The sequence below is a fragment of the Aquila chrysaetos genome, chromosome 3, assembly GCF_900496995.4.
Source record: "Aquila chrysaetos chrysaetos chromosome 3, bAquChr1.4, whole genome shotgun sequence".
Taxonomy (NCBI): domain Eukaryota; kingdom Metazoa; phylum Chordata; class Aves; order Accipitriformes; family Accipitridae; genus Aquila; species Aquila chrysaetos.
Genome location: NC_044006.1, coordinates 29,790,955 through 29,806,697, shown reverse-complemented (window position 1 = coordinate 29,806,697; position 15,743 = coordinate 29,790,955). Strand labels below are relative to the sequence as shown.

At 39.4% G+C, this 15,743-nt stretch overlaps 1 protein-coding gene across 2 annotated transcripts in view; it reads left to right on the top strand.

Annotated features, from left to right (window-relative positions):
• The first annotated feature begins 274 nt into the window (after positions 1-274).
• The window catches only part of SUGCT (succinyl-CoA:glutarate-CoA transferase), a 339,554-nt gene continuing 324,085 nt past the window's right edge, over positions 275-15,743 (top strand). Inside the window, exons 1-6 of one of the 2 annotated variants that reach the window (XM_041122640.1) lie at positions 275-547; positions 4,660-4,711; positions 4,804-4,877; positions 8,771-8,856; positions 9,630-9,680; positions 15,467-15,587. In XM_041122640.1, the coding sequence (XP_040978574.1) occupies positions 370-547; positions 4,660-4,711; positions 4,804-4,877; positions 8,771-8,856; positions 9,630-9,680; positions 15,467-15,587 (562 nt within the window). In that variant the 5' untranslated portion in view covers positions 275-369. The remainder of the gene's footprint in view (positions 548-4,659; positions 4,712-4,803; positions 4,878-8,770; positions 8,857-9,629; positions 9,681-15,466; positions 15,588-15,743) is intronic. The other variant, XM_030009379.2, reaches the window with a different exon arrangement.

The following is a 15,743-nucleotide window of genomic DNA, read 5'->3' as shown; positions in this document are numbered from 1 at the left end:
GACACCTCCCTGTTTATGAAGTCCAGCCGCCTGCGTCCTGCACACTAAGAAGAACAGGCACCCTTTCAACGGGGACTACTTTTTAGGAGAGGCGAAGCGCCCCGCCACCGCGGAGGAAGAACCACGGCGACTGACAGCAGCCCCAGAGCTCGCGGCGGGAAAAGCCGAGGACGGCGCCGGCGGGCAGGCCACGCCCCGCGCCTGCGCACCGCCGCAAGCCGGGAACAATTTGGCACTCCACCCGGGCGCGGGAGGAGGGAAGGGGCGGTGGGGAGCGGCGCCTGCGCGGTGTGGCGAAGCGCGCACCTTTTCGCGGCGCTCGGCGGGGCGCTCGGTGTTGCTTCGAGTCGCGGGCGGCGGCGCGCGGAGATGCTGCGCGCCGGGCTGGGAAGAAGGAGCCGCCTCTGTGGCGGCGGGCTGTGGAGGAGCCCTCGCCCCGCAGCTGCTAGCGGCAGCGCCTCGCCGCGCTGTCCCGGCGCCCTGAGCGGCGCCTCCGCCTCCCCTAGGAACGGCGGCGGGGCGCGGGGCGAAGGCGCTCCCCCGGCAGGTAGCCGCGCCGCGCCCTTGTCCTCCTCCTCAGCCTCCCCTCCCCTTCCCTCCCTCGCCTCGTCGGGCCCCTCTGCCCGTGAAGTCCCGCCGGGGCTCTGCGGCGGTGCCGCAGGCGCGCGAGCGGCCCGGGCAGGGGTCGCAGCCGTTTCGCTGGGGTGGCGGGAGGGACGATGAAGACGTGAGGGAGGTCGGCTGCCGCCGCTCCCTCGCAGCGCTGCGGTCCGCCCCGTGGCCTGCTGTGAGGAGGAGGACGGCGCTGCAGCGTGCCGGTAGCCAGGTGCCGAGCTCGCTACCGGCCCTGCCTTCCCCGGCACTGCGGGGCCTGTGGCGCCAGGGCGAAGTCGTGGGGCGGCGCGGTCGTGGGGCGGCGAGCGGGGGTCGCTTCGCGGCCGCGCTTGGGGCAGAGGCGGCCGCTTGTGTGGGCTCGGTCCGCTGCTCCGCTCCCTGCCGGGCTGCGGGGTTTTGCCGAGTGGAACTGCAACTGGACTTTGCACGGCGGCCGTGCCGCGCTGCTGGCAGCCCCGCTTCGCGTGTGGCAGGGAGCGGGTTAGCTCTGCGGGCAGCTTCGGCGAATGGGGGTCGGGGGGGTGAAGTGCCTGCTGTCCAGTTCTAGGGCTGATTTTTTCAAAGGTTACAAAACTCGTAACTTAATACAGTTGTTTGTTTGTTTAATGAAGAAAAATAAAACCGAGCTGCAACGAAGTAATTTTCCTCTGGCTTTCGGATTTCTCTGTTATTTAAAAACATAGAAAAATACTACCAATTGTGTTGATTGCACTAGGATAGGAGGAAGTTTGGAGTGCTGTTTCCCAAGATGAACATACCAAGTGCATCCCTGCTTGGAGTGTACCTATCGATAGTGAATTAATCCATGGTAGTGATGGATCTGATGGTAACTTGCTGCATGTATAAATCAAAAAAATATTGATTGTGCAATCAAAGTAGAGACAATAGACTTAAGGAGTGATGTCCTCCGGAACTGGATGTAATTGGAACAGAATCTATTTACTGTTAATTTGCATTGGTGCAAAAATATTAAATGTACTAATAAGTTCTCTTCTCAGTGCCCTCTTCTGTCACTTACAAGTGTAAAGGAAAGCTTTTTTTGGGGAATATGACATGCAAATTAATTTCTGTTCTATAGATGGATCTCTCTTTTTATTGCTTACTCATATTGTTACGTTAGACCAACCTTGGGACAACCTTCTGAGCTTAACTAAAGAGTTTAAATCATATTGAGAGTGAGTGGATCTATTCTTCATCAAATTTGTTTATAAAAGATACATATGACTGTCTAATTTACAGTAAATTCAAGCATCATGGGAATAAACAGTTTAGAAATAGGATATAGTTAAAGCTGAGAGAGTGGATTTTTCTTTCAATCATCAAATTACTGGAATAATTAAAAGCAAAAATACAAGAGAAAAATGTAAGTTTGCATTTTAGAGAATTTAGACTATTGAGCTAGAATTCCAACAAAAAACACTCTGTGGGAAAAGTTTAACTTTGGGTATGTGCCTGATAGGAAGCTAGTGAGGAAAAAAAAAACAACCCAAAAACCACCACAACAGGAGATGCTTCTGGTCAATACTGATCAACTCTGATCTCTTCTGTTTGTTTGTGGTGTGGTTTTGTTTCTTTTTGTTCCTGCAGTAAGGGGTTGGTAGTGCTCTGGTACTCAGGATCAGTGTACCCAAACTGCTGTTTCTCTGATAGTCAGAAGGCTTTCTATTGTAATTGTGTCAGCAAATTAGTGTCTTGCTTGAATGCAAGTCTAGGTCCTATATGTTTTCTTTTCTGAATATCTGGGCTCTTCTGGTTTGAAGAGGCTAACAGGTCTATTTTTTTTTCTCAGCTTTTCAAACACAAGCTTTTGATCTCTCCTTTTTCTCGTGTTTCTTCATCATTGTGGACATCCGTGTTATTTACCAACTTTAAAAAAAATTCACAATGGTCTGTTTGTCTCTGAAACAACAACTCTACTCCCCTGTTCTGTTCCAACTATAGAAAAGTCCCAATCCCTGAATGGAGTCTTAGATGTTACCATAATGTGAGCAATATAATAGTAAGGATTCATCAGTCTTAGTTATGCCTAAATGCATATTTACAGACTAATCTTAACACTTTATAGGCTTCTTTGAGAAATATCTTTATGGATTCCTGCAACTCAGCCCAGGCAGAGAACCTCTTGGCTCTGAAAACTTGCTGTTCTGGTAGTGTATCTGTAAGAAATATAAGTAACACTAAATGCTGGCTCAGGAAAGTGAGCTATTGAGTGAGAGAGTGGAGCTTTAAAAGGTGTGGAAAGAATAGAGGAAGATGGACCCTTTTTGTTAACTGAAATGATATATATTTTTTTTTAGGGAGCTGCGCTCTTCAGTAAAGCTGTTGTTTACCTGTTTTCTGTAAATGCAGAGTAATGCCATCGTGAAGCAAGTGGTGCACTCAGTTCCTTAACAGCCAAGCATATGCTTAAGTGTTTGCTCAACTAGAGCCAACTTGATAAAATTGAGGTTACGCTGGAGGATCTGTGGTGTTTACCTGGCACAAGCACAAGTATTTTCTTGGAACTTTCACTGAGGTGCACAGCATTGAAGAGAGGTGGCAGCCTGAGTTTTCCCAAAGGCTTTGAAATGTGCGAAATAGTTGGTCAGTCCTAGATGAGCTTGTTTTCAACATGCTGTTTGGTCTGCATATCGTATTAAAACCCAAAATGTGTTAAGATCATATCCCTCTGGAGTGATTGGTAATAATTGAGGAAAATGTCTTGAAGATGAAGAATGGGATGCAAGTGTTCTCACTGACAGCAGTATGGTGAATGAAAACGTTTTAGCAGAAGTCTTGAATTCCTAATGCTGCTTCATATCTCTGTAGCTTTTTTATTATGTATATCTCTCTATATCCATCTCCTTCTTACCATATATACAGTAAGGTAGGACGGAGAGTTATGGGGGTGACTGAAGGGTGGCTCAGGTCTGATGGAGGGAGTGTGGAGCAGGTGACACAGGCATTCAAGGCTGCATTACTCAGGAGACACACCACACTGCCCTGCATGCTTTGAGGGACTGTGGTTCTTTTCTCCTTCGTGTTCTGTAAGGAAGTCTATGCTTGAATTATTTGGTTTTTTTGTGGTGTTTTTTTCCCCCATGTTTTACATCTTTCTTTTACCTGGACAAACACCAAAAAGATATGCTTACCACAGGTTAGTATTGTGTAATCTTTGTGGTGTTATTGGCTAGGTGCTTTTTTTTTTTTTGTGTGTGTGTGGTATGAGACCACTTTCCAAATAGTATTGAAATTACCATCCACATGGGTTGGTGGAGTGTTTGCATCCCCAGCCTGCAATTAAAGACACAGTGTTAGCAGAACATAACCCAAGGTCACCCAAGAGATAGTTGGCAAACCTGTGGTCTAGACTATGAGATTGCTTGCTCTGTCTGTGATGCTTACTGCCACTGCTGTGGTTTCTTAGAGCTGTTCACGTTAGAAAGGGTGAGGGAAAGGAGGAAAGCATTGTGATTTCTTAGTATTTTGCATATGCGACTGCCGTTGAAAGTTAAAGATAGAATGAGTATTTCCTCAGTTTGTATATTCTGTCTTCAGTTTTGTAACCTCTTTTTTGAAATGCAGATACTCTTTTTTTTTTTTTTGTGTGTGTGTGATGCAAGTGCATAGGTCTACACAGATCAAAACACTTTGTGAGGATACTATGCTTCGCATGCTTCTGCTACCCATTAGTTTTAGTTTGTGTCATTCTGATGTTGCTTGCTATGCTTTTATTGGATCTTTCTTCAGATTAGTCTTTAAAAGCTATAGGAGTGTTTATGGAAGGCACATATAAAAATATCTCTAAAAAGTAGCTTTATTGTAGAATTGCTAGGTGTTTAGAATAGGTTCTGCAATGCTAACCATAACATTTTCCAACTTAGAAAGGATTTACTAACGTAACATACTCCTGATAACCTACCTGTGCAGAAAGCTTTATTATCCTTTATTTGGATAAAGGGTGATGGGAGAGTGTCATAAAAACAGTGTTTCAGACTACCAATGAGAAACATCTTACAAAAAAAATAATTCAGGAGTAAGTAACTGTTTTCTCTTTCTTGTCAGGTGCTAGTAATGTAAAGCCATTGGATGCTGTGAAAATTCTTGATTTAACAAGGTTTGTGTTTTGTCTGTAATTTGGAACAGTCTGTCTAGATGCAAATATTCTGATAGGAAAAACTAAGAAAACAATCTTTTTTAATGTTACAGGGTGCTTGCAGGGCCCTTTGCCACAATGATTTTAGGAGATCTAGGGGCTGAAGTTATCAAAGTGGAAAGACCAGGTAAGATTTTTATTTATCTATTTTAGATATAAGAATGTGGGGTAGTTTAACAAATAGTTTTTTATGTAATTTAAGTAATATGACTGAGAATGCAAGATTGAAAGCTTTTGAAAATATTTAGAAAGACAATACTACCTTTATTTGGTAATGGTATGTTTTTGGTGAGTGTGTGTATGGTATTGTGCTAAGAAATAATTATGTAGCTATTTGTATGTTTTTTTTGAGCCAGCAGTTTTCAAGTTTTGAGAATATTTTACATCCTGGTACTATTTCTGGCATGGTAGAGAGCTAGGTATTAGTAGGTTTGCTTATACATGTATGATCTGTTTGCTTAAAGCTTAACACTGTGCTCCAAATATGTGTGTTTTGATCAGAAGTAGTCTGTGTCTATATTTAGAAAAGAGTGTGAGAAGGTTGAAGTTGTAAGGTCAGGTAACTTCTTCAGATATTAATGTACAAACCGGTACTGAGTCATCCCTTACAAAAGTGCCTTATTCTGTCACTCAAAACTAAATTGATTTTGTTTGAATTGTTTGGACTTTGCTTAGATTTTAAATTGGGCTTGTGAATGCTTAGGTGTATGGTGTTTCTTTGTAATGTGGTGAGAGGGTTAAAACAGGGTTTTAGGTGTAGTGTTTGATGTGTAAAATTTGACAAACATACAAATCCTTCCAGCAATTAGTTACATAAGAATTACGGAGAACATGTTTTTCCCATTTGGGAATTGAGAATCTTCAGCTCACTTCCCTCTGAGCCAACATGTCTTAAATAATTTTAAATGGGAATATATTTTACTACTCAGGATTAGAATATTGATAAAATGACAGGCACTTTAATTTTGGCAACAGAAACTCCACCTTCTATTTTCATCCTTACTTTTACAAGGAAGAAAGGTAATATGAGCATTTAAAATATATATGTTTTTTGTTAGCACTGCTTTTGTGTAATACTATACAGATGTAGTGGGGTTGGCAAGCATTTTGACTGGTTGTCCTGGTTTCAGCTGTGATAGAGTTAATTTTCTTCCTAGTAGCTGGTATAGTGTTGTGGTTTTGGATTTAGTACAAGAAGAATGTTGATAACACACTGATGTCTTCAGTTGTTGCCAAGTAGTGTTTAGTCTAAAGTCAAGGATTTTTCAGCTTCTCATGCCCAGCCAGTGAGAAGGCTGGAGGGGCATAAGAAGTTGGGAGGGGACACAGCCAGGACAGCTGACCCAAACTGGCCAACGGCGTATTCCATACCATGTGATGTCATGCCCAGTATATCAACTGGGGGGAGTTGGCTGGGGTGGGGAGCGGGGGTTGATCGCTGCTCAGGAACTAACTGGACATCAGTCGGCAAGTGGTGAGCAATTGCATTGTGCATCACTTGTCTTTCTTGGTTTATATTTCACTCTTCTAATCTTCCTTTTCATTATTATTATTATATTATTATTTTTATTTCAATTATTAAACTGTTCTTATCTCAACCCATGAGTTTCACTTGTTTTTGATTCTCTCCCCCATCCCACTGGGTGGGGGAGGAGTGAGTGAGCGGCTGTGTGGTGCTTTGCTGCCGGCTGGGGTTAAACCATGACACTGGTAGAATAGTTTTAGTATTCCAGTACAGTTACAGCTTGTTAATTAAAAATTAGCTTGTCAGAGAAATCTTTCTTTGGAATTGTGCAAAGTGACAAAAGTTATTTTCTGGGATCTGATATTCCTGTGTAGGTGGAGATGGGAGTTCATTGGAAAAGGGAGATTTCTGAATTTGCATGCAAATCTTCATACTAGTGCTGAAAGTGTCTGAGGTTAACAATCTTCAAGTGTGTGTTTTTAGATGTGGAAACTTGTGTGGCTCCTTCTGAGTCTGATTGTACTCTGGGTAATTAGCTTTATAAATAGTGTTTACTTTATTTTTGTGTACTTTAGCTTAACACAATGGGTTTTTTTTCCACTCAGCACATGTACTTCTTATTCAGGGTTGTTGAGGATTGGGTAATGGTAAAAAAAAATGCTTCATTCTTATGGAATAGCTACACTCTTTAGTTCGTGAGACCATACAAGAAGAATAACAAATTGCATGGCATTCAGTTCTTTTTAAGAAATATTCCCTGCATTTGGCTTTCAGTTTTATGCATCATTACGCATTTGAGGCATGTAATTATGCCATAGCAGCTGCACGTTATGTCACGTATTTTTTTCCTTCTTTAAGTTTCCATATTTTAAGTTTCTCTCATTTGGTATTATTAGTTTTGAAAAGAGCTGGTGAAAGTAATTACACACTTGAGATACTAAACCATATTACATTCCATATATTTTTATTTTAAATAGGAAATATTGAATGTTTGAACATTTAACAAAACATTGAATATCTAACAAAAGTTTTGTCACATCGACCTATGGGTCATCCTTAATCACTCACCGTTGTTTCAAACATCAAATTTCAAACGTTTTCACTTCTGTGACAATCAATTACTGCATCAATTTTGTACTATCAGATGAGACTGACAGCGGTATTATTCCAAGTATCTAGGTAGTAGGAATGGAGCAGTGTCAGTGATTAAGTATGAAGTAATGGTTTTGGAGATTTGCATTCCAGCTCTGAGTTTTGTTTTGTGAAGAAGGGCAGCCTGAGAATTCTGAGTTTCAAACATTTTAGAATGTAATTGGCTCTTTATGTGAGAGGATGTCTACTTTCACAGGACTATTAATCCATAAAGGATAGTAGCCACACTAGCATCCTACATAGAAAGTATTACTGAAATGTGTTGTTTTGAATGGCTTGAAGTGGTAACATACAGAAGGAAGGTTTGTTTTTTTTCCCCAAGCTTCCTGCTTGAACCAAAATTGTTCTTTGAGACACTAAACAGGACAAATGTTGATGAGTTAATTTATATGTTTGTATAACTTCTACCACAGTTGATCTTAAATGACTGTAGACTTTGTATTACCATAGTATAATTATGACAGTGGCTATATTGTGTAAGACCAAAGGTCCTTCAGCTTGTTTCTATACCTATGCTAGTATCAAAGTCTTCTGTGTTGCCTCACTACAGGAAGTATCTACTTGTTAACTTCACAAGTGAAAAAAAGTCTACATATTGAAATAAATCTAGGAATGTGCATGCTTGCTAGCACTTGGGATCATGATTATATCTGAATTTAAATTTAGCTTTAATTCTAATTAAAATAGATTGCCAGTCTTTGTGACCTTTAAGAAAGGTTTAAACTTGGAAATTAAGCATAAATGATACAGCGACATCAGTGTCTGCAGCAGCTGTAATGCCATCTTGCCTTTCTGTAAGGCAGCAGCATATCTGGAAGGGCTGGAGGTGGGGGATTGCACCAGCTATAGCAAGTGCTTCTTTTTGTTGGTGTTCTGCAGCATGCAGCTTAAGAAGTTATTGCTGATCAGTGGTATCTTGATGTTGTGTCCAGAGCGTTTCAGGAATAGTTTGTTAACCATGTGCCCTCTGTGACTTGGTGCAGGGCAAGAGCTTCTACTAAATTATTCCAGATTGCCTAAAAGAATGGCATTGTAGCTCTGCTTTAAGTTAAAAACAAACACCATGCCCCCCCCCCCCCCAAACCAAAAGGAAAACAAAAAAACAACCCACAAACAAAAACAACCAAAACCCCCACAAATACATTGGTGGTGTGTGGCTCTATTAATCTTTTGAAGCCTAAAAGTAATCCCGGCACTAGCGAACACTATGTTCACTTTGCTTAATCACATTCACTTTTAAGTGGGTTTTTTGACATAAATATCCTAAAATATATATATTAAACTAATTTTTGTTGTGCCTGCTAGATGAAGCTTAGGTGGTTTAAATATGTTGGAGGAAAACTTTTTATTTTTTGGCAGTATAATATTGGACAACTATGAAAATGTGATGGTATTTCTTTCAGGAGCTGGTGATGATACAAGAGCCTGGGGCCCACCTTTTGCTGGAACAGAAAGTGTTTATTTTCTCAGTGTCAATAGAAATAAAAAGGTAAATGGAGTGTGGTATTGAACATTAGCCTAAGTTTTCTATAATTACAACTGAAGACATAACACTTTGATTCTTAATGTATGTAATGGAGCAATAGTTAAATTGGCCTTAAGTTATGAATAAATTTCAGGAGAAGAACAAAGAGTTCTTTTGAACAAAGAAGGCTGCAAACTTCTGGTGTGGTGCTGTGGTCAGCTAAGGCAAATTCGAAAAGCAAGAGTGGTCCTGCCAGTCCTCAGTTGCTGGTGCAAATTGACTGAAAATGAACCCTGTTGAAACTAAGGGTTATTTTATTTGAAGGATCAGGTTTTTCAGGTGCATCAGCTCACCTGACCTGCATCAGCTGGAGCTGGAGGAGAGCAGGCATCATACCACAATTAGGTTGGCTAAAGCTTGTGAAACTTCAGGATTAAGATGGTTTCGTGACATGCCTGAGCTGTTTAATGGCTTGTTGTTATTCAAACAAATGTTTGTGGTGTCCCCACTTGCAGTAGTAGGTGCTGTGCAAACATACAGTGAACAGACTGCAGTGCAGCTCCCAGCTGCGCATTTGTCAGACTTGTTTTGATGCTTGTCTGATGCATTGGTGAGACAGTTCACTTCGTTTTACCAGCAGAATTTTTTTTGCAGGGGGAGGTGGGGTCTGTGTTAAAATTTACTTACTTGATTTAGCTGTAGTGTGAAACTTGACTGTTGGTTATCTCTAGAAGAGGCTGATAATCACCAGAAGGGCTTTTATATAAATTACTGTTTTTTTTTTTTTTAATCCCCAGAGTATAGCTATCAACATGAAGGATTCAAAAGGAGCAAAGCTAATCAGAGAGGTATGTTTTGATAGCATGCAAACTGTGCCTGTTTTGTATTGTTTTGATCCTAAGTAATAAAGAATAAACTCTGCATTTCAAGTATTTATTTGATATCTGATAATTAAAAATGTGTGCAGTAAATTTGTTAAATTACAGTATATAGCCTCTGTACTCTGTGATTTTTGGACTGAATGTTCAGTGTAATTTCTAATGATTTTAGATATAAAATCTACATGAAAATGTCATCAGAAGCTTCAAATTAAATATTGTGAGGAAAAGGTCTTAACAGCCTAGTGCTTTCCTCTTACTGTTGCTGTATTTGATCTTGCTGTACTACTTCATTAGAAAGATTCAAGCTGGACTGATCTAATGAAGTCAGTGAGCAGCTTACAAAGAGGAGATAGTGGGCTCCAGTATTTGCAGGTTTTTGAATGTTATGGTGTATTCCTGACTTCAGTTGCTGTGCATATTTCTGAGAAATACTGTCCTGTAGGTCAAACTTAATATTTGTTTTCTTGTTCAGAATGTAAGAGTCTTTTAAGGGTGATCCATTTTTCCATTGCAAAATTAATAAAAACATCCCATTTCATATTCTGTGAAACTTGTGCTTTGTAATCCCTTTTTATTTATTGAGAAATGTAAGACCTGCTACTTGCTAGTGCTGTGTTTTTAACTCTGCAGTACTAACACATTTAAGAGGGTGAGCTGGCTTCTGTCAGTTTGTTTCAGTATCAGTTCCTATCACTTTTTCACAGTGAGGCTGTATGTGTCCTGCAATAAGTGGAATTTATCTGGTAGTATTTTTTGTTGGGAATATTGCATGAAATGGAAATAGATTAAATTGTCTGATACTTGTGATCTTTCTTCTTCCCTGTCAGCTTTATATGGAAATCTTTGGAGTTTATAAGCCAAGGATTCTGCAGTACCTTTTCTCTTTGCAGAACAGAACCATTTATTGTTGATTTGTTATGAACCTGTATGTTTGTCTTCTAAAGGTTTTGGAAACAGACACTGTCATTTGGAATAGTTTTGCATGGTATAATACAGATGTGTTTTTGGATAAACTAGTCATATTCTAAATAAGGGCTATAAAAAATGTTCCTCTTGCATAAGAAGGCTAGCTTGTTATTTGAGCTTTAAAAATGGTGAAAGAAAAACTATTTTATGCAAAATGTCCACTGATTCCGCATGTGCAGGCTGGACTTGTTTGAAGAGTTAAAGGCAGCTGGGCCTATGAGTCAGGGTGAGCTGGAGAAAAGATGGCTTCAGCATAAGCTTCTTATGTGACTGCCACTATTTGTGGCTAGGAAGTTCCCCTTGTCTCATCTTGACATTTGTGCAGGAAGATTACTGCTTGATTCTGGTTTTAAATGTATAACTTTCTGCCTGCAATATGGAAAACCTTTTTATGGTCTGTGGAGTTGAATGGCTGGTGACTAAAGAATTTGCAATATAACCTTTGTGCTTGGGGCTCAGGCGCCTGGTTGAGTTCAAATCCCACATAATTTTTAAATCGAAGCAGCAACTTTCTTCTCCCTCATTTGTCATGCAAGACATGAGCAGCATCCTCTCTGTCAGCTCAGTGCTGGGCTTCCCACCCTTTTATTAGTGGTAAGATCTCTTGTATCACTGTAATGTAGAGCAACCATGATGCTGAAGATAGGATAGCTGGCAGTAAGAGTACTTAGAGATACAAACAAATGGTTCCTGCCAGCAGCAATATTAATTTTTCCCTTAGCTTGATGTCACTGAAATAGTCATGCGTGTATGAGAGTTAGTTCCTAAGATGCGACATTATGGAATTTCCAGTGAGAGAGCTAACTCTGTTAAGTATTTACCATGCTAGCTGTGGAAATGAGGAGATCTCCTGTGACAAAGTTGTTTCTTATAGTTTCTATCCTTTATTAAAGTTGCTTTCATAACCACTACAGCTTTCTGTTCCTTAAATCAAGGGCATCCCCATCTGTGATATAGCGACATTGTGGACTTAAGTGATGAGGCATTATTGAAATGTGACTCTACTTGTGGAGTTGTTCATTGTTCTGCTTGATTTAGAGTGATTGTTTTTGGAAGTATTTGGTGCAGAGGTCTTGACATTCCATTATTGCATCTCAAATGGAACGAGAATATAACTTCTTCTGTTTGGCGTTTTATCAAAAGGAATATGTAAAGGGAAGTTATCTATAACAGGCTTTTGTCTTCACTAGTCTCCTGGTAACATCAGGACAGGTGTATATAGAATTGAGTGTTGCTCAGCAATTTATTTGTTACTATGAAAAGTAGCGTTCATGACTGTAAAGTAATTGATGGCAAGAAGAAATTCAAGTTTGTGACACTAGTTACTCATACATAAATAAGAATTGTCTCCTGAGCCTAAGCCCTACAAAGAAAAGTAATAAGGTTATAATTTTTTTATTAAGAAAGGTAACATGGTTAGAATAAATTTTGTTTCTCCCTCTTGTAAATTCCGTATCGGTAGAAGAGGGCAAATCTCAGAATCTAGAATCATATTAAAAAAAAGGGAGTAGAGAGTCTTCAGGTATATGACAAAAGCACAGCCTTGATAATTCAGTCAGTAGTATCAAGTGAGCTGAAGAAATCTGTTAATCAGGAGTCCTGGCTGCTTTTCTTCCTTTGGCACAGCACTACAAAATAGGTGTCCAAGGGTCTGCTCTTTCATAATTACATGATTACATGATTCCCACAACATTTTTCTTTGGTCGTCTTTATGTTTCTTTATTCTGTGTCACTTGTAGGCCTGTGTTCCTTACTAATGCTTTTGGCTTACTGTTAACTGCCTTCCAAATATTTGTATGTCTTCCTGAATGAAAATTATTTATTTTCTCTTCAGTGATGGTATGCGCACCAGCCCCATGCTCTGACATCCTTTTGTTGTAATATGGCTCAATATCTCTTTAGAGCGTTATTCAGCAGTTATTGTCAGAAGCTCTTTTTAAGAACCTTGAGGATACCTGTCTCTGGAGTATTTAGCCTTAACTAATTAACTTTTCTCTTTATTGATGAAGAACTTGGGAGAATTCAGTTTGCTGGGAGCTGATGGCACTCCTTCTTCCCTTCTATTACCTTTAGCTGATAGGTCAGCATGTCTCGTGTGCTTTCTCACTTGATAAAGCAAACTATTCACACACACAAATATGTGTGTGCGTATGTATATGTTCATATGTGTGTGTATGCACATTCTCCTCTGTGTGGAGCTTTTGTAAAAAACAAACACACCTCACCCCCTGCCCCCAACCCCCAAACAAAACTGCCAAAAGGTATGAATAGTTTGCTTTATAAAGTTAGTAGCATCATTATTTGTTACTCAATTTAATGACTAATTTGGCATGCATGATGCCTTTTTTCTTTCCTGAGGCATAGACATTGAGCATATCAGTGTCCTATCTGGAATACATAGTATTCCAACTCAGGTTTGCGTTGTATTGCTCTGTTAGTAGAGGTTAAAATACAAGTGATATGTTCAGAGGACTTGTAGGACATGAAGTGTGAAATTTCAGTTGACAGTGGACTTAAAATCCCATTGAGACTGAAAATCCCTTTGAGTTTTAATAACATACAGTTTGTTTGGATCAGAGTCTGAATTCAGTTCCCCACAGTGGCAGAACCCTGGGTACCTATGCTTGGTTCAGTGAGCATCAAAAAAAGTACTATACACAGAGTGCTGCCTTTACACATTAAAGACTATTTCCAAGTGTCATGAAAACTTCAGTGGCAGAGCTGACAGCACTTGTAAGATGTCTTAGAAATTCATGTCTATTTCTGAGAATATATACATTGCTAAACTGGGCCCAAGTCATTGTATCCCCACTTAGCACTGTTGCTGTCCCATGTACGTTGCCAAGTCCAGGGTTATGGTGATTTTTATGTTACAGTACTGTATGTCACGCTTTATTCCTCAGTGGCTTCTAGGAGATGATAGTTCTTCAGTATGAGATGGACAACAACTCTCAAACCATTTTAGCCCATACAATCACTGTAAATTGAATAGATTATAAAATACTAGTGAAAGCAATGCACAAGCTGTAACTGATTTTGTCTCTTGAATGAATTAAGCTAAGGCTGTAGTATTACTAGTTTGAAGAGTATTTATGTATGAACATAATTCAGGATTATGTTCATTAAGGATTTAAAGAGGAAATAAAACCCCCTTAAGTTATTTTTCATAAAGGCATGCTATTAAAAAAAAATAGCTTGCCCCTATTGTGTTCCCCTTACCTTACTTTGGTAGCTTGATCTGCTGTCCTGCATAGAGGATTGGGACAGCTGTAGATCTGTCTGACCTACTTCTGTTTTTATTAGCAAATGCTTTAGCTCTGTGGAAACTTGGATCTTCTTGAGAACCTTCTTGTGACAAACGTCTGGTTTTTAATAACTTCTGTGAAGTTATGTTCTGTTCACTTCTATGGAATCATGTAGTAACAAACCAGCCAGCTGTCCACACTGAAACCCAGCAATGCTTATTAAGAATCTGGAGACTGTTTTTCATTTTACTGTAGTCCTACAAGTTCTTGACATAGCCACTTCAAAAATACTTAATAACCTGTTTTAAAATGCACCTTTACTGCATGCTGAACTTAGTTTCTGATTAATGTCGCTTCCATGCATCCAGTTAAACTATTTAGAAGTTGTGTGCTGCCTTGTCTGAATAAGAATTAGTTTCTATCTTTCCTGTTAAATACTTGCTGGCTTGGCAGCTTCTTTGACCTTAAGTTCAGCTGAACAGCCTACATGCTAGAACAAAAATGCTTGTGATTGTGATTGCTGTTATGATGACACTAGTTTATAGAACCTGGTCTAATATACTGTATATATTAATCAGACAGTGGCGTGGTAGTTTCAGAGAATGCGACTGATCAGCTGCAAATAGCATTAAAAAAACTAAATGCTTTAGGTTATGCTTAAAAATGTGTGCACAAACATGTGTACCTGTAAGGGAATAGTTTGTTAATTCCTGGGGGCAGGAACAACCAAGCAAAAAACCTCCCAACTCCCCCAAGGCATACATTTTTCTTTTAATATGTAGTTCTCTTGCTTCAGGAGTTCTTAATTAGTTTTAGTCTTATTGAAACATGTAGATGCGTATCTATTTATAATTTTTATAAGAAAAAAAAAGTAATTTAAAGCCCATCAAGGTTATATGATAATCTTTACCTTCAGTAGATTTTTGGACTAGGTCATTCATTTATATGTGATGGAGAAAGTCACATTGCAGAGCTTGACAGCACTATTCTAATTGAGGTGACTATAAGGTGTTGATTTTAACTTAATAAAATTTTTGAGCTCCCTATTCTGCTTCTACATACAGGAAGTGAGATATATGGCCTCTGTTACAGTAATTGTAATAAATGATTTTAAAATGAAAAACAATTTATAAAATTATTTCTAAGGTAGAGAAAGTGTGAAGGATAAAGATGCATTCTTTCTCCCCCCCCCCCCCCCCCTTTTCCTCAAGTTAAGTGCAGGTATAAATGTGATGATTGTTCTGTAAACTATTGTCAAGTCTTGGGAAATTGACGTGATACTGATAATATATTACAGTTTTGTCTAGTTGCTTTAGGATTTTGACAGTCTTCTTTCTAGATACGCAGCATCTCTAATATGTAGTTTGCAGAGATGCACATTCTAACAGGCCAAAACCATGTCTCTAGGTTTGTAAGTTTTCTTTTGTCAGAAAGACTGGAGCCATTTTAATTAGTGACATTTTTAAATGAAGTTATGTGAGGGATTTATTGAACTTTTGGAAGCTCATTAACAAATCTTACTCCTCCTTTTCTTTTCTAAAGCTTGCAGCAGTGTCTGATGTTTTTGTGGAAAACTACGTCCCTGGGAAACTGGCTGAAATGGGTCTAGGTTATGAAGACATTAAAAAGATTGCTCCTCACATAGTGTACTGTTCAATAACAGGTATTTTAATTTCAATTACTTGTTTTCACTAGTTCTTTTATTCCAGTCAACTGTTATAAAAGTCATGTGGTAATATAGAAGTGTATTATTTTGATGTCAGTTAAGGTAAATTGAAAGACTAAGTGAGTTTGACTGTTCAGTTCAAAAATAGGTATA